This window comes from Egretta garzetta, unplaced genomic scaffold (genome assembly GCF_000687185.1).
Source record: "Egretta garzetta isolate BGI_Z169 unplaced genomic scaffold, ASM68718v1 scaffold111, whole genome shotgun sequence".
Lineage (NCBI taxonomy): Eukaryota > Metazoa > Chordata > Aves > Pelecaniformes > Ardeidae > Egretta > Egretta garzetta.
In genome coordinates, this window is record NW_009258672.1 from 111666 (window position 1) to 130560 (window position 18895).

General features: G+C 38.5%; 1 protein-coding gene across 6 annotated transcripts in view; it reads right to left on the reverse strand.

Moving 5' to 3' along the window:
- MBTPS2 (membrane bound transcription factor peptidase, site 2) overlaps window positions 1-16459 on the reverse strand; it is a 32355-nt gene extending 15896 nt beyond the window's left edge. For 2 of the 6 annotated variants that reach the window (XR_004841176.1, XM_035888563.1), the window contains exons 1-7: window positions 16223-16459; window positions 14368-14506; window positions 10400-10503; window positions 7792-7919; window positions 3884-4002; window positions 2750-2930; window positions 387-440 (exon numbers count right to left, since the gene is read on the reverse strand). Coding sequence is in view for 5 of the 6 variants with exons in the window: in XM_035888563.1 (XP_035744456.1) it covers window positions 387-440; window positions 2750-2930; window positions 3884-4002; window positions 7792-7919; window positions 10400-10503; window positions 14368-14506; window positions 16223-16299 (802 nt within the window). In the remaining variant the exon portion in view is untranslated. Of the gene's footprint in view, window positions 1-386; window positions 441-2749; window positions 2931-3883; window positions 4003-7791; window positions 7920-8355; window positions 8442-10399; window positions 10504-14367; window positions 14507-16222 lie in introns of those variants that run through there. The other 4 variants (XM_035888562.1, XM_035888564.1, XM_009648793.2 and 1 more) reach the window with 4 other exon arrangements.
- Window positions 16460-18895: the final 2436 nt, after the last annotated feature.

The following is an 18895-nucleotide window of genomic DNA, read 5'->3' on the forward strand; positions in this document are numbered from 1 at the left end:
CTTTTTCCCCCTGAGCCCCTTCCCAGCCACTCTTCCCCAAGCGTGTAGCATTGCATGGGGTTTTGTGACCCAAGTGCAGGACCCGGCATTTGGCCTTGAACTTCATACAGTTGGCGTTGGCCCATCAATCCAGCCTGTTCAGGTCCCTCTGCAGAGCCTTCATACCCTCAAGCAGATCAACACTCCCACCCAACTTGGTGTCATCTGTAAACTTACTGAGGGTGCACTCAATCCCCTCATCCAGACCATTGATAAAGATATTAAACAGAACTGGCCCCAGTACTGAGCCCTGGGGAACACCACTTGTGACCGGCCTCCATCACCACTTGAGATCTAACTCCATTCACCACCACCCTTTGGGCCTGGCCATCCATCCAGTTTTTTACCAGCAAAGAGTATGTCCATCCAATCCATGAGCATCCAGTTTCTCCTGGAGAATGCTGTTGGAAAGAGCGTCAAAGGCTTTACTAAAGTCTAGATAGACAACATCCACAGCCTTTTGCCTATCCACTAAGCAGGTCACCTTGTCATGGAAGATCAGGTTAGTCAAGCAGGACCTGCCTTTCATAAACCCACGCTGACTGGGCCTGATCACCTGGTTGTCCAGGACGTGCTGTGTGATGGCATTTAAGATGATCTTCTCCATGACTTTCCTCAGCACCAAGGTCAGACTGACAGGCCTGTAGTTCCCTGGATCATTTTTCCAGTCCTTCTTGTAGATGGGCATCACATTTGCCAAGCTCCAGTCAACTGGGACCTCCCCAGTTAGCCAGGACTGCTGATAAATGATGGCAAGGGGCTTGGTGAGCACTTCCACCAGCTCCCTCAGTACCCTTGGGTGGATCCCATTTAGCCCCTTAGACTTGTTGTGTGTCTAAATGGTGTAGCAGGTCACTAATCATTTCCCCTTGGATTTTGAGAGCTTCATTCTGCTCCCTGTCCCTGTCTTCCAGCTTAGGGGACTGGGTACCTGGAGAACAACTGGTCTTATTATTAAAGATTGAATCAAAGAAGGCATTAAGTACCTCAGCTTTTTCCTCATCCTTTGTCACTATGTTTCCCCCTGCATCCAATAAAGGATGGAGATTCTCCTTAGCCCTCCTTCTGTTCCTAATGTATTTATAGAAACATTTTTTATTACCTTTTACAGGAGTAGCCAAATTAAGTTCTAGTTGGGCTTTGGCCCATCTAATTTTCTCCCTGCATAACCTCACATCATCTTTGTAGTCCTCCTGAGTTGCCTGCCCCTTCTTCCAAAGGTCATAAATTCTCCTTTTTTTCCTGAGTTCCAGCCAAAGGTCCCCTGTTAAGCCAGGTCAGTCTTCTTTGCTGCTAGCTTGTCTTTCAACACATGGGGACGGCCTGCTCTTGTGCCTTTAAGATTGCCTTCTTAAAGAATGTCCAGCCTTGCTAGACTCCTTTGCCCTTCAGTACTGCCTCCCAAGGGACTCTGTCAACCATGCTTCTAAAGAGACCAAAGTCTGCCCTCTGGAAGTCCAAGGTGGCAGTTCTGCTGACCCCCCTCCTTACTTCTCCAAGAATTGAAAACTCTGTAATTTCATGATTGCTACGCCCCAGACGGCCTCCAAACACCACATCACCCGCAAGTCCTCTGTTTGCAAACAACAGGTCTAGCAGGGTGCCTTCCCTAGTTGGTCACTCTCCAGCTGTGTCAGGAAATTATCTTCCACACTCCAGGAACCTCCTAGGCTGTTTCCTCTCTGCTGTGTTGTATTTCCAGCAGACATCTGGTAAGTTGAAGTCCCCCACACGAACAAGGGCTACCAATTGTAAGAGTTCTCGCAGCTGCTCACAGAGTATTTCTTCTGCCTCTTCATCCTGGTTGGGTAGTCTATAACAGACTCCCATCATGATATCTGCCTCGTTGGCCTTGTCCCTCATCCTTACCCATAAGCACTCAACCTTATCATCACAATCGTCGTGGCTCTCCCTGAGGCTCCCCCGGTTCAGGACACCCCCCTGTGCACCAGGCTAGAGCGCTCCGGAGCTGCTTGCCTCAGCAACAGACACAAGACATTCAGCCAATTTAAATTGACTGTTCTTTTTTGTTCTACTTAATTTTTGTTTATTGTTCTAGTTTAGTTCAGTTCACATTTTTTTGTTTCTCAAGGGTAAGCTGTTACAGCAACAAGTACTATAATGTATAAATGAAAACAGAAGGAAATAGACTGACTTCTAGAAGCAATATGTGCAATCCAGGCAAAACTGGGTTTATGGGCAATGACATTGTGAGGTTGAAGAAGCAAATGAAACATAAAACCCTTATAGTGAGACACATCAGAAGAAGTGGCCATAATAAAGCACATCAATGGGTTAAACCACACAATTTGTAACATTATGGTGATCAAAGCAGTAAGGTAATGTGTGGAATTTACATCTGCAAAAGATCACTGAGTTGATCCATGTAACTGAACTAAAAATAGAGGAGATAATTGTATTACTGCTAATAACCAAGTTATGCAATATCCTGAAGAGGCAAATTGCATTATTCAGATCACACAGGATATTTGTATAGGATGACTGGAAGACCAGAGAAATTTTTCTACCAACCTCTTCCTCACTTTCAGGTTTCACAAAAATGAATGGCATATTGGTCACTGCTTAAGACTGGATAGCAGACTCGACTTACAAGAAATCTGTACCCACCAACAAATCCTAAATCAAAAATAGTCTTAAGACATGATAAAATTACAATATAAAATAATGAAGAGAGCACCTAAAGACATACCTCTAGCTGGAAAGCTTAGTTGCTGTAGGGTGGCTGCACTTACACAGTAGCCAACCTGTGACTTCTCTGAAATGTCTCCCAGACAGGAATTCCAGTCTTCTACATTATAAACTGGGCAGTCTTGTAGGTTAGTGACAAGGTCTCCCACAAAAAGACCTCTTGGTCCATTGGCAGGAGAATCCTGAGAAGAAACAGTGAAGTCAGTCATGTTGTTATATTTAAAACTACAAGGATTGGTTTACAGTTCTGCTGAATTGACATGAAATCTTTAGGTTAAGATGCCACTTCCAGAGAAACAGAAAATCCCAGGCTCCACTAGAATTGATTATTTCAACTTATGATAGAGCATTAAAAAAAATGCATCCTGTACAAAGAGTAACTTATTTATTGCAAAGAAAAGGGCAAGTCTCCGAGTATTCCAGGGGACCTCTTCAAATTTGAGCAATTATTTTCATAGAAGTTAACATGTTGTGCATTTTCCTACTATTTTAAATTCAGGAAGCTTAAATTAGTACCCTGAATCTTTCAACAAAGCAGGGTGTACCTATACTTTTGAAGATATAAAGCATTATAAATGTCACTCTCCTCCTGAGTTATATCAGATCACTTTTAGATCCAAGAAAGACTGAACCCTTTCAGCTCTGCTGTTCAACTGTCCTGTATTTGATAAAGTCAGGAAAAAATCAGTCCTTTCCAGAAACCCAGCAGTCTATCTCTACTTTGCTTCCAGCTGACCAAATAATCAGGGAAATCAGCTCAAAATAATCTTTAACATTAAAAACAGACAGCAATAACTAGAGTGATAATGCAGTTTCCAGTAGATTTACTTGGTGCCAATATTGAAAAGAGCTTAAAGTTAAATAAAACACCAGAAATATACCTGCAAACTCATCTCAAATGTCTAAACAGTTTTATAATATGCTGAATAGCCTATAATTATTCATGCCATGTTCCTTCATTTACTAATACTAAAAAACATGAGACTGAGAAGGAAACTTTAAGCAGACAAAAAGTGCAACGTAATAGATTCTGCAGGGTGCTGCACTGACCAAATTTGACTGTGATAATAAGAGACACTGGTACATTTCAGGTCACAAAGTATATAATATGAAAACAGTGAAGATCTTTTCTTACCTCTGCGACCTCAGTGACAAGTGCCCCAACACCCGTGTAATAGAAAGGGAAAAGAATGGCTGGCAGCAGAAATAAAACCAGGAAACTTGCAACACCGAGAACAAAATTATGCCACACTCCTAAAAAGAAGGAAAAAAAAATCACATTTCTAAACAAACACTAGTAACAAAAGGTGGTTTTGAAATGGTTAGTTACCTTCTAATTTACTTTCCTGGAATAATTACTGTAAGAATGGATGAAAAGTTAATTTGTGAACATGTCATGAAAGAAGAATACGTATATTACTTCACAGACTTAAGTTTCTATGCTGTCACTTTGTAGAGGAGATTTAGAGAAGCCTCTGAACCCCTGACAATTATACTATCAGAAAAGTGGTAAGTCCATTCTGAAGGTGTCATTCTACCGTATTGATATTTCATCACCTAACACTACTTTTCTAAGAATGTATTGGGCAGAGTATCCAAAAGAAAAACACTGGGCTTCTGAATCAATTATTAAACTACAGTTTCTACGTAGAGAGTTTTCATCAATCATAAATATTAAAAAACTAGTAAACTAGTGGAATGAAATGTATTACGTTACCTTCTACCGCAACAGACTGCTGAATTTAAGAATTTATTTCAGTATTTATCTCCACTGTATCAATGAATATAATTACATGTATATGTGCCAAACAAGTGTAGAAAATTATTTGAAAAAAGGCTTCCTTTACAAGAAAATCTGGACCTAAAACCACATGAAGAAACTAAGTTGTGCAATCAGCATTTTCTGACACATTATTCTGGGCAACATATTTGCGACTGCAGTCTTTATAGTATGCTGTTCTCCATAGGAAGAAATGAACTACTACCATAAGACACACTTGGCTTCCTTCAACATCCAGTACCATACAAATTTTCTCATTTAATTGGTGGTCTTGGACAAACATTTTGTATGACCAATGCAAGAAAACTTTCAATGTTGAAGACTCCTGATTTCCTTGTTACAGTGCTTCATCTTGCTCAGAGGGGTTTGATTCAGTTCCATATTTACAGTGCAGTTACAGGACAGCAACTGAAGTATGTTTAAAAACATATTAAATCTATCTTTCTTGCACTGTATATTACACAGTAATCATAACATACGGCAGACTTATTTCCCCTGGCTATCTCTACATGTTACTTGGTCTTCTTTTATGTTCCTAATGCTGCAGAAATGAGAGACATTTTTGGAGTACTTTAACCAAGGGTTTGTTGCCATTTCCACTAGTAGATGCTTCTTAAAGTGATTTCTCTTTCTATAGTTATTAATCATATCTCATTGACAAGCAATCAGACAGATAAAATGTTTCAGCATTCAGTTGTCTTTCTCTCACACGCATATATATATGTGTGCACACATGCACAAAAGTGCAACAAAACCAAAAGTATTAAACAAATATTTTAACTTTATTGTTTTAACCTTTTTATCTTAAAAATATCTTAATTTTTTCAGCTTAACAGCTTAAGAATAACAATCTAAGACAGAAACAAAATTCCTTTGTAACAGTGTGGCCACCAAAGAAAGTAAACTGGAAAAAAAACTTAACAAAAAATGAGGTGGCGGAACTGCTAGAGGGTGACAAGTAATACTTTCAAACAGCTAGGAAAACATGGGCCTTAATACCATAATCTACACAGTTTGCTGTGTGGGAAACAGCAGAAAAGTCCTCAAATTCATCCCAGGTGATTCACAGAAAAATAAACAGGCTCAAAGTGAGAATACCTGTAGAAGCACACTGCTGAGTATAGCAGCAATTTCATTTTGCTAAATGAACAGCCCCGTTCTTGGATACCCAATTCCTTATACTTAAAAAGGGACACTTCACATAACCCTTAAAACACCTTAAAATGTTTTAAATGTTTTAAAACATTTAAATGTTTTAAATGTTTTAAAAACATTTAACTCCTTTTTCTGTTAAAGACAAGACCAAACATATTAAAAAGGATCTCAAAAAATAATACAAATATTGGAGCTAATTATAAGAAAGTGCTGCACAGAAGCACTTTTCATCTATTAGACATGGAATTAATGCTAAAAATATCACAAGTCTTACAAGAGCACTCGTTCACTATTCTTGAACTCATGATGCCATCTGCTGTACAACAAATATACTCTTTAATCTCCAGAGTACAGGTGGACTACAAAAGGAATATTCGGTGTCATTCTCTACTCCAGCTCTATCACTTAGCTGCCATACAAAAATCTGAAAGGATGTTGCTGTAAACTCAGAACACTGAGAATAGGTTCATTCAACTGCTCTGACAGTTAAGAAAAACTGAGTCAAGTCTACTGAAAATCACACTTTATCCCTTTCAAACATCCTAGTTCTGAAACATACCTATCATTAGCTGTAAAAAAATGCATGTATTTGTTATACCTAACAGATAATAAGCCATTGACGCTAACCAGTCTTGCAGCATGCTTTTTCTTATCTTGTATTCCCCTATTTCAGGTTTCCGAAGAAACCTGAAAAATTATTATGGGTGTTTGCTTGTCATCAAAAACATGCAAGCAAACATTTTCTATTACAGCTTATAATCTTATTTTTCCAGATGAATTCTCAGGAATGTCTGTAAGCAACCCATTTTGAAAATCAGTATGTCTTCTTTCAGTTCTATTCTCAGTAGCTGGAAATGGAAATTAATTAATTTCAGAAACAGGGCTTCATAAAAAGTTAGCCTATTGCAGTGAAAGATTTTGGTTCATTAGAGTATTTGGAATATAGATATCTTTACTTCCCTAACTTCTATCATAATTTACTTGATTTATGAAAGCTTGAAAATATGCTTTGCTAAAGGCTTCTGTATGCCCAGCCTAAACCCCTCTATATAATGTTTGACTTACAATATTCAAGAAGCAATGTTAGTATCTAAACATTACAACAGGCTGGCTGCTATCCTACTGTCCCCTGCAACAGAAAACCATCAGTATCAAAAACTAAACCAAGACGCTAACTTTTCTATCTTTTTTTCAGTAGTTTGGGAACCACCTTTGTCTCTGGAAATCAATACTACAAGTGGTTCAGGCAGCATAACACCCTCTCAGTCTAACTTTCCACAGCAACAGGGCTTTAATTCCCAGTAGCAAGAGACTTCAAGAAACACCAAATCAAAAACATTTGGAGGTTATTTGGAGCCATAAGCTGTCATTCTCTTTGGATGTTTGTGTTTTAGCCTTTATTTCTTCCTGGTGGCAACATTGAAACACAGTGACCTGTATAATAACATAACTCACACATCACTGAAAATCACTCACAATACTATTGAAAAATCACATAATAGATTGCTCCTATTGCAGAAAATTATATGGAATTGCTCAAGGGTGTTCACCTGTGACAGCAAGTCATGTTCTCATACCACCAGTCTTCTGGCTGAGCATTTTCCAGCTTGTGTGCTCCAAGGTTTTCCTACTTAGGCCATACAATGCAAAAAAACCAACACCCACCAGACAAAAAAACCAAACCAAAACAAAACTGAGAAAGGAACTTCTGCACCTGAGCTGGCGTAAGAGGTTTTTCTAATGAAAGAGGAAGGTCAGAAACCACATTTTTTCCCCAACCATGCAACTGGAATTTCTTATGCACAACTATTCTGAATGAGATCTAGGATATAATAACATGTTTCATGATAGGAAACTGGTGCTCATTTAAGCTCCTAGAAACTGACACGACTGCTCCAGAAAAGAACACAATATGGGCAGTAACGATCAAATGATTTTCTGAAATCACAGTTTAGGTTCAGAACAGAAGGATCACCTTTAGGTAAAGAGAAGCTTTTGTACTTCTTCATGTTAAACCTTCAATCCTACATCAAGTATTCACAAATGATGCCTGTAGAATAAGTAACAGTGCTAAGCAAAGATTTCATAAAAAAAGCAGAAACTATTACCTGCACAAAATATCCTTAATTGCTGGACTGGCGATATCAGTTGCAAGTGGGTTGTGAAGAGGTCAACAAATGCTCCAGGATAGACAATGAAGATAAAAATCCCAAATCCATTAAATCGTACTTGCTCTCTTAGAAAGAAGCAAAGAAAAATGAAGCGGTGTTACTGCAAACAAACAAATGAAAAACAGATTCTACATAGCACGCATATTTTTGACAACTAGAATAACTAAAATTTTAATTATAAACCTAATTTATTTTTCATAATACGAGTAATTGAAAGATAATTAAACCAGAGGGTGTTTTCTGCAGTAGTTGTCACTTTTAAGCAGCACACATTTGTGAGTCTGGTAAAAAATAAAGGATAAGTTCAACTTATTTTATGTCTCCTGGTAACAGTAACACATAAAATTTAAAAAAAATACTTTCAAGTTCACATATATTTTAATGTTTGGGGGATTTTTTCTTTCAAGTAAAAAAATGGCAGCCTGTAGAATGCAGTTTCAAACTAATCTATGAAAAATTATCTGGAAGAAGCAATCGCTTTCCTTTTAAAGAAACACTTACAGATTTCTGGAATTTATCATTTCTCTGTTTCTCCTAAATGAAGTTTAGAGTAAATTGTAAACTAACATAAATGAGGGAAATGTCATCTGAAAGAATGAAAACAAGTCAAGAGGTTAAAAGGACAAATGCTACTAGTAACTGACACTGTCATCAAATAATATATAAACATATACATAAATATTTTTCAGAGGTTTTACAATTGCTTTTAAATGGCACTTTTTGGAATAACTATGGAAAGGTTTTATGAAGCTATATATTTTGTAAGGGACTAATAGAGGCATGATGATCATGTTCCAAAACAATTAAATTCCAATTATTATTCCAAGACAATCATGTTCCAAGACAAACCAGGCATGGATCAGCTAATCCCGTATCTTCTGAGACAGTACACCGGGCATAGCATTTTATTTATTCACAGTTATTTATTTATTGTGCATATACAATAAAACAAGACACAGATTTATTCAAAATTAATCAGAATGAAGTAATACATTAATTCCCTGGAGTTAGCTCATCAGACCTACCCATGCTACCAATTAGTAGTAGGCAGACTAATGCCTATACATGATTTCATGATTTGGTAGGAGGTGCAAAAGGAAAAAGAAAAAGGCTTTTTTGGCACAAGACTTGACTAAGCTCAAATATTTTAAGGTCTTGTAGTTCACAGCCAATACTGACTTGAACTGAAGTTGGCAAAGGTTTATTAGATTTCAGGAAGTTGAAGTGATTTGCCAGAATAATAACATTTTCCCACAGCACAGCTACTTAGTAAAGCCTAAACCCCTGAGCATTCATCCTAACAGCACTACAGACCCAACCTGTGCTAGGAGAAGAGAGAAAAAAACAAAACAAAACAAAACAAAAAAAAACCCCAAACCAGTCAAGCAAAGCAGAAAACAGCAGCAGCAACAGCAATGTACATTGGACAAACTAATTTTTCCCCTGGAAAAAGCTGGGAAATAAATTTTTTGGCAAAAACATAACCCAAACTTGAATATTCAGAGCCTTTGCTCCAGATCTTGAATGAAGATCTCACACCACTAAGGTATAAGAATTATTCACTCTCGTTAAAAAGAGCTCTCTAGTTACTCCTGGCTTCTCTGCAGTCAGCCAGCAGCATGTGAAGGCACTGGAAGAGAAAGAAAATTTTGTTGCTTCTTGCTATGGTGGGACGAGCAACAGCTTCATCCTCCACAGAAAAATCCCTGTGAATATTAGGGGAAAAAAGCCGAAAGACAAACAGAGCATATGAAACACAGAGGGTCCCAAACCCCTTTAACTGAGAACTTTTTGGGTTATAAAAAAGGTAGTAATGAGTTAAGATACAGTCATGAATCCCTACACTCAAGAAAACTGGAGGAACAACTTATGGCTTCAGGCTCATGGGAAAGATAATGATGGTGTCCAAGAGAAATGTGGAGTACACCTGACTATCAGTCCCAGTAACCACCATTTAAACCCTCTTATGATAGAGTGTCATTTAACAGTAATGGCTAACCATATCAAATAACTTTCTTGTGAAGTAATCATCATAGTTAAGTGACATTAAAAATATCATCTTTGATCAAAATTAACACATCACTGAGATTAACAGGGGCAAATCACATTTGACTAAGTTACTGCTTCAGCCTGTTGGTATGGTACTTCACAACCTATGTTTAAACAAATCAATTTAAAATCTATTTTAAAGTACCATTGTGCAATAGCACGTGGGTCCTCTTCAAGTGCCACAGCTGCAGAAATTCAATTGCTGTGGGAAAAACAGGAGCACTTAAAAGAAGTATTATTTTAAACCTGATGCAGCATTGTGCATTTGCAAAGCAGAAGTCCTTTCTCGTGATCTGTAGAACAGACACTATATTAAAACTCTAACATTAATTGTACACCCTTCCAAACTTAAAACCTAAGGAAGCTATGAAATACAGAATAAACAGACTCTCCAGATAAACTGAAGAAGAGCTAACAACATTCACCTGTAAGTAAATGCTCTGGAATTTGCTGTGGCTTTGTTGGCACATAGTAAGAGAAAAATAATTTGTATTACCGAATAGCTGCCACCCCATGGCCGACTTCATGTATCACACCGCTGATGAGGATTGCAGAGAAGAAATAGGTCAGCTGGCTGACAGGCAAATTTACACCAGGCACCTGTTGGTGTGGGCATGACAACAAAATAAAACACATGAGGAAACCAAGAAGCACAAAGACAAATCATTCTGCCCCTAAACTTGCTGCTCTCACTCAGCTTCTGCAGACCCACAACAAAACAGGGGCCATTCTCAGGGAACACTATCAGTTTGTACCTCTTCTCCCAATCTATTCAATGTATTTTAAAATATATTAAATACACATTATTTTGTTGAAGGTTCAAAAGCTCTCCAAGCACAAAAGCCTTCTCCCTGCCCTACTTGCTCCCCACAGCCCTGACCAAATGTGTCCTACTCTATATTAAGCTTGAGAAGTTTATAAAAATGTACATAGACTTCCACTCAAATGAGACAGGCCTGGCAACTATGAGCATTAGTTTACAATTTCCTGCAGCCAGTCATGTAGTGATAGAGATTATTATATGGCACTTAAAACACCATGACTCCTAAAAGTTCAAAAAATGAGCCTACAACTGGGACTGTCATTCTCCCTTCTCTCCCCCTACCCAAATCACAAGACTATCTCAAATTTACAAGGTCAAAAAAAGGGTAACTTTTGCCTATTTTTCAAGTTTCAGCAGTCTACATATGGTACATATGGCAATTTAACCTTTAAATAAAAGCACCTGAAATGAGTATACGAGTATACTATTTTAATTGACGTAAGACATAATATGCAGGCCCCTCACATTTCTTCTGTTGCTGTGGATTCCCACCAGTCCCCAAGTCCTTCATTGCACTAGACTCCTTCCAGATGGGCTTCAAAGCAGTCATGAGTCAGAGAATGAGGCAACATCCCCTCTTTCCTCCTGATGGACTTTCCCCCTGCTTGGCTCCCGTCCCTGCTCAGTGGCCGTGCTGCAGTGGGATAATAAGGCCGCTTCTGCTACTTGCTCTGGGACAGTTCTCCTGTCTGCTCCACAGCTCTCCCGGCTTGAGGCAGGGTGCACTCCAGCACAGTCACTAACAGCTGATGCAAACACAACTTGAATTGCAATCCAGTGGCAGAAAAGACATGCTATGGGCAAAAATTCCTGGCCTGTCTATAGGACTCTCTAAAAACTACCCTTGTGGGACACAAAAGGCTGCAGATCCAACTGAACGGATGCTGTTTAATCCTACCTACATTCAGTCCTGCACATTCCTCAATTATATGCATTCACCTACCTATGTGGCAGAACTCTACAATAGGTTGGTGAGACAATCTAGCTAAAAGAAATCCTTCAAAAGACTGTTTTCATTAATGTTAAAGCAAATCATTTCACAAATTCCATCCAGACTGTGATCATGACCAAGATATTTATCTCAACTGGCACAACTATCGTACCTCACTGTATGAAGACCGCTGCTCTTCATTCATTAAGCATCCACTGCTTGTATTACAGCATCAGCTGGTGGCACCAATGCATCAGTAAACTGGCGTTGCCAGTGGCCCTCTGCTCTGGGCACATGGGAGGACAGACAGCAATAGCAAGAGTTGCCATCTTAATACCACCATAACTATAGCATGTTAGAACACAGCACTGGATGCTTTCAAACTTCATGTCAAAAAAACTAGTTTAAGATTCACCTAAAAAGGAAGTTAACTCTCATGAAGGGTTCTTAAATCAAGAGCAGTATTTTGTTAATAAGCATTGCCACCTTATATTTTATTGTCTTCTGGAAATGCCTTTAGCAAAAGGAGTTCCTGTGCTAGTGACTGATCTGCGTCTTTCCCACTTTTGTCAACAGGCAACCAACACAAGAGGGAGCACCTAAAGAAAAACAGCCTGGTTACCTACATAGGTATTATAAATAAAACGTTATTGAACAAAAGAGGAAGGGTACAAAAACCTTAATCAATAAAACATAAGCAGAACTGCATCTCCCCCTCTCCATAGCCAAAGGCTAAAGGTGAAACAGTTTTATGCCACACGATAAAGTTGAGTTAAAAAAGAAAAAGTTAGGGTTTTGTAAAAAACTAACTCTCTGTCCTCCACACAGTCAAATACAAATAACTAATTTAAATAAGGAGCAGGTCCTCCTGACTTGTTCTTCACCCTTTTGCAACCACACGTGGGTCACCTTTTTGTGTCAACTTAGACTAGCACATTCCCCTCAAAAGAATACTGAAACTCTTTAAAGGCAGTTATACAACTGTGACCATTCAGAAATGAAAAAACGACGTAGGTAAGAAAGAGAACCACAAGTCAACTTAGAAGTACCCTTATCCCCATACCTGACATTACATTATCCCTATGCACTACATCTTTTTCAGTGCCAATCTGTCCTTCATTTGAATGCAGTGATATTGCCAGTAGGCAGTCGCTGAGGAATCAGTTCCACATTGAAATTGTGAACATTATCCTAGATTTCTGTTTTCATAGTTCAAATTCACACCAGATTAATTCCAAAAGCTCGTCTTTACTTCGGTTGCCTCTGTGTTATTTTCTCGAAAGTGCAATGTATGGCAAACGACCACTTTACTCTGCTGTCACAGAAGTGGATAGATCCGTATCAAAATCTCAGAAAATGAAGATGGTAAGGGAGGCTTTTCTTACTCCAGAATGCAACAGACATACATGCTTAGGATAGACCCTGTTGGCATGTAAATTAAGTTTTCTGTCCCCTGTTCAACTTGTGCTCTACTGGACGCACAGACTGCCCACTCCTGTCTGCTTCTGGAGATGATTCAGGAGGAGGCTGTGAACTGGGTGACTGCAGTGGCAGTACCAGCAGTTCTCTCCCAGGTTCTCATTGCCTGCTTTTGCCAACACACACTGCATTTGTTATATTCACCCTGCATGTGTGAAACAGACCCACACCATCCCAAAGGCACTGAGTTTATGGCACACGCTCATGATCGGGCTTCCTGCACTCATGCAGTTAAGTCTAGCTGCACACAGTCAGCTGTCTAGCACTTACAGGAAGGCCTATCATGGCAGCACACAATTCTCAACTTCTGTTCACTGGACTGAGTACTTAAATACAGTAGAATGCTTGGGCACCCTTGCTCTAAGCCATGCAGCAGAAGGTAGAGCAATCCCACAAGACTTTCTGCATTTCTGTAAAATGACCGTAGTACATTCCAGCCAGATAGTGCTCTTGAGGAAATAAGGGTAGTTAGGAATCCTTCCAGGTTAAAACTGTTGTAAGGCCAATGTCAGTTCTTCTACTGCTGCCTTGCATAGAGATAAAAAAGACAGCGTTTGAACTCTCTCCCATTCTGTGAAATACATTCCTTTCAAAAACCATACAATGTATTCTCCAGCATCAGAAATCCATAAAACAATGAAATACATTGTTATCAGCCCTTTGACTAGATACTGCCAGGAACAGTGCTTTCAATTTCACACTGTAAATTAGGGCATAAGTCCTTGAACAATCAAAAAATATGCCATCTCCTCACTAATTAATCTTTGTTTCGACTATCACACAAAACTCTTCTTTCCTTTTCCACTGATGCTTTGTATTGTAATAAATTAAATAGGACTCCTCTCTTCTTGTGGATTATGGATGTGCTCTGCAAACTTCGAGGCCACCAGTGCCTCTACATTGCATAGCTAAGAGGAGGCAAATTCTTAGCTCTCTTTTGTATTCTTAGTACTGTGATAATTGTAGGGCTTTTCAAAATTGCTAGCCAATTTTCACTCCTGAGAATTTTTAATATTAGCTCTTCCACATGTTTGCCTTCATTTGTCTTCCCCTCTCTTTCTACTTCCACTCCCCATTTTTAAGGCTGATAACAAATCAGCAAATTTTTATGTAGTTGAGTATCAGAGTTAGGTTATTCCTGTATAGGATTTAAGCATCACATACCCCATTAAGAAGCTGGTTAAGATCTGTTCACAACTCTCAAACAAAGACCTGAGAAGAGAACACTTACCACAACTTGCAGCATACGATCATTCTGGGCTTTTGGTGCTTCGGTGAGCATCTGTGTCAGTGTCTGCATCAGCGTCTTTCCGAGAAGAATAACAGAGCCAAACATAGCAAGTATACCAAACACCATTCCTATGCTGAACCTACAAAGAGAAGCAAATAGTTTAGCAATAACCACAAGAAGACAGGGCATATTCTCCGCAAATCTGCTTTAGCACAATTTAGCACACCAAACTCATAGGGCAAGACCTATGTGATGCTACTACCACTCGTGTATCAACAATCCAATACAAAAATATTACCTAAAGGAAACTAATAACAATAACATATAATAACATATACTAGTAACATTGACTGATGACGTGTAATATTTTCCTCGTTTAATAAATGTTTTACATCCAAACCAACATCCTGATTAATTTTCAAATATTTTTATGTTGTTCTTACACATTTTAAATTTTATTCAGTTACCCAATACATGTAACTTTCCATCAGCTATGAACATAAAAACATAACTAATAATATATAATTAACCATGTTGCACCACACCATCACATATTTAGATACCTGGATCAAATGACTGGGTAACATGTATGTTTATTTACATAAGCTTTTTCAATAAATTTTGCATCTTCCTCACAAACAATAAAAAGTGCTAAAGAACAATCAATCTTTTTAAAGAAGAACTAAAGGGTACAGCTGCAAACCCAGATTAAAATCACCAACTTCAAACACATTGTTCTTCTCACCAATTTCTTTTTCATTAAAATCAGCGTTGAAAATAATTTCAATTTACGTCAGTCCACTTAGTGGTGAATTTTTATTCAGCATTATTATTGTTATTGTCCAATAGTTGAAGAATGTGATAAAGTTTATTTTCTAGCTAAAACACTTCGGTGCACTACCAGTCCTTCTCCCTTTCACAATAGTCTAATTCTTCTCTTACCATCCTTAATGAAGCTCATTGGGAATTAGCAAATTTATTTTAAGCAACATGTACTTGTAATGTTAATGAAAGAGACTGGTGGAAACATTACACTGTAATAAATTAAACACATTAAAAAATTGTGATTGATATACAACTATTTCAAACTGAAACAGTAAAATCATTACATATGAGAGAAACCAACATGAAGCAGACCTCTCTTTCATTACTATCTCACTAAGGGTAGCAGTACAGGAAATTAAAAGAAATTCAAACCTTACTAATTTTATATTTTCAGAGCAGATATAAAGTAATGCTAGGAAGGCAACTGAGTAATAATTTTCTAAACGAGTCCAGGAGCACCCATACTAACCACCCTGCTTATTTACCCATTCCCAGCAGTCTGTGCAGTGTTAGCAGGGAAAGGTGCCAGCAGATAAAAGACAGAAGGTGAGCAATGTGCTTCTGAGCCAGCATAGTTGCTGAATGTCTGGGCAATGACTGACGACAGGGACACAACTGTCTCTGAATACTTTTTAAAAAATAGTCATCAGGGGAGAGCTCAGTGTACAGTGATGGAGAGATCTAGGATATGAGAAGCTGCTTTCAGATCTGCTTCTGTATGCAATATTACACGTCATAGCTGTACTCTTAAGAACCACGTATAGTTCAAGCCATCAGTAAAAGTAGTTTACAGATTTCTAGTTTTATAGGTTGCATGTTGAGATGCTATATTACAGCTATGTATTTTTTAGCAGGGAAGAAAGACTTATACTGGCACAGTACAATTATGGCAACCACACTAGCTTGGTTTTATCATTAGCCTAGTGAAATAACCACGTCTATCCATTATACTTTTAAGGCTGAAAGGCACAGATGTGGTTAAGTTGTTGACTCTGTATTTGACAGAAGAAAAAAAATCCTGAGTTTATACCATAAATACAGAAATCTCGGTTTCCATCTCCCCCAGTTGTAGAACTGTCGGTTGAAGAGAGCTGTTTGCCATCGCATGTGAAAAGGAGAGACGCTCAAGCCGTACGTCAGCAGCCAGTCTTCATAAGATGCCTTCAGAGAGTTGGATGACTGCAAAACAATGGAAAATTAGTTTAACCAAAAACTTCTAGGGAGATTTTGCGTTATGTGACCAAGCAGTAAATGTGATCTGTTTACATAAAAATGGATGTATAACTTCAGGTAGATGTCCTGCATGTTATTTATATTTTGACATACAGGTGGGTGTAACATGTAATACGAAGAAGTTATGCTGCTGTTTTGATGTAAATCGCAACAGTTCTAGGATTGCGAGAGAGATCAAGTATCCAGTGTTATTTGACAAACAAGATCTTATATCATCTTTCCTACTGTTAAATCACTTCCAGTAGTTTTTAACTGTTTGGATAGAAAGCTAAAGACTGAACTGTTTATGGTATTTTTTCAATGTGCAATTACATTCCAGCAAACATTTTTAAAACTAGAACAAATTAAAATGCTCCTTTTGGCTCAGCTGAAAAAAAAGTTTCAAATATTGGTGAGATATGGATCAGTGCTGTGGATACCCTTTAGTAAGGGTAAAAATAAGGTCTACTTTTCAAACACAGAGACTATGTCTAAAGAGCCTCTGAAATATTTGATCATACTAACAAAAAGCAAGAAGGAATTTAAAATTATCAACCTGTATTGCAACAGCAATTCACTGTGATAATTTACCAGCATTTCCAGATACTGCTAGAATGCCTTCCTAGGAGTCCTAAAGATTTCTTTTTATGAGAAACGTGACCTATAAACTATATAGATTAATACTTATCCGCAGTATTACCTGATATTATGGACCAATAGGCATAGTTTTGCGATTGCTGCTTTATATTATATGGTGCTTGTCTTCTCAACAGGCTTTACGTGGCCAGCTTCATGGAAGCTAGTATCAGAAACCCAACTGAAGCAGCGCTTTCCTTGGAGATGAAAGAGGAACTCATAGCTCAGGAAAAGCGCACCAGGGCTTTAAGCCTTCTGACTTTGAGCCGTTCCCAAGGCAAGAGTGTCTCTGACATAATCCAGACAAGTCTTTGAGGCTGTCTGACCTGGAGCATTGTTCCCAAGTTTCCCCATGAGCAGCAGCACCTACTGAAGACATTGGGAACGTGTAGTACACAACAGGCTCCCCTCTCCCCTGCCAAGGGGAACTTCACGGGCGTCTGGCTGTCGTCCGTGGTTCTTTAAACATATTTAGAACTTGCCAAGTTCCTTGCATTCCTCCTGTCCTGCCGTGGTGGTGGGGGGGAGCAAGGATCTCATCTCGCACAACCAGATTCATAGCTTTTCTCATTTTGTTGAATTAATTAAAATTTGAACACTAAACATTTATTTCAAGTAACAATTTTCCTAGGAGGCCCTTTTAAATCAGGTCATTGTTCATTTATCACCTCTTACACCATTTATCTTTTCTGCCTATATATATTCCTTTGTCATTTCCTTCTGCTTCACCCTACTGATTTCAGTCACATTTTTGTTCAGTCAGCTGAGGGCCCCGACAGAAATTTTCATCGTAACGTATTCCCTGATCAACAGTAGTCACTCCCTATGACACCACTAAATTTAGTGTCCACAACCAGATCAGCATTTGCCAGCTCAGCATTTGCTAGCTTTAACAGATCACAAAGGTGATTACACTTTCACAAATAATAATATATAAGCCAAAGAAATAAGGAAAAAGACCTCCTCACATAATGTACCAGATACTTAAAAACAAAAATACATATGGCATTAAGTACCTCTGACATGACAAACTGCCTTTTGGGAATTAAGTAAACATATCCTGTTCATTCACACAGTCCAAAAAACCCCACCCAACCACATATCATTATAATAAAGCTAATTGGAGATATTGATTTGGCACTTTAACAATGTGTTCCTTTTATCGCATGCAGAAACCACTTTTCCCCTAGAAATGTCACAAATCCATGCCTTCAAATTCATTCCAACCACATCACAGCCCCACTGTACTAGCAAGGCATAAATAAATAGGAGACTTTCCATGAGAAATATGGGATTACTGACCATACATTTGCCAAATGGGGGAAAAAAAAAATAAAAGCTACCAAAATTAATTTTCCTTTTGCATTTTCCTCACAAGTTGTGTAAATTACATTCATGATCACTAAATAACTGCATCCCTTTGCAAAATATACCAAAAAGCTCTACGCAAACTTTTGCTCCTTCTGTCCTGAGCCCAGTAGGACCACCACATTACCATGTGCACCCTCACGCCCCGCTACGAGAGGTATGTAGGTATCCTATGTTTCATTTCAAACCTCCTTCACACAGGCCTTGGCTCTGCTTCTTGAAGTTGAGTTCTAAGTGATCTTTGTTTTATTAATTTTACTATAAAAGCAATACTTTTTTTATTTATGCAAGCCTTCAAAACAACGAACGTCTGCTACACACACCAGGAGCTCCATAAGTATCTGCCAGCAAGCAGGAGTCTTTAGCATTCTTCTTTGCTGAGAAAATCCGTGCAAGAGCTCTGAACCCTTTCAGCCTCCTGACCTTAAAAGCTGAAGGCTAACCTTGGCTGAATGCGTCTGATGCAGCCTTTATTTCCCATCGCAGA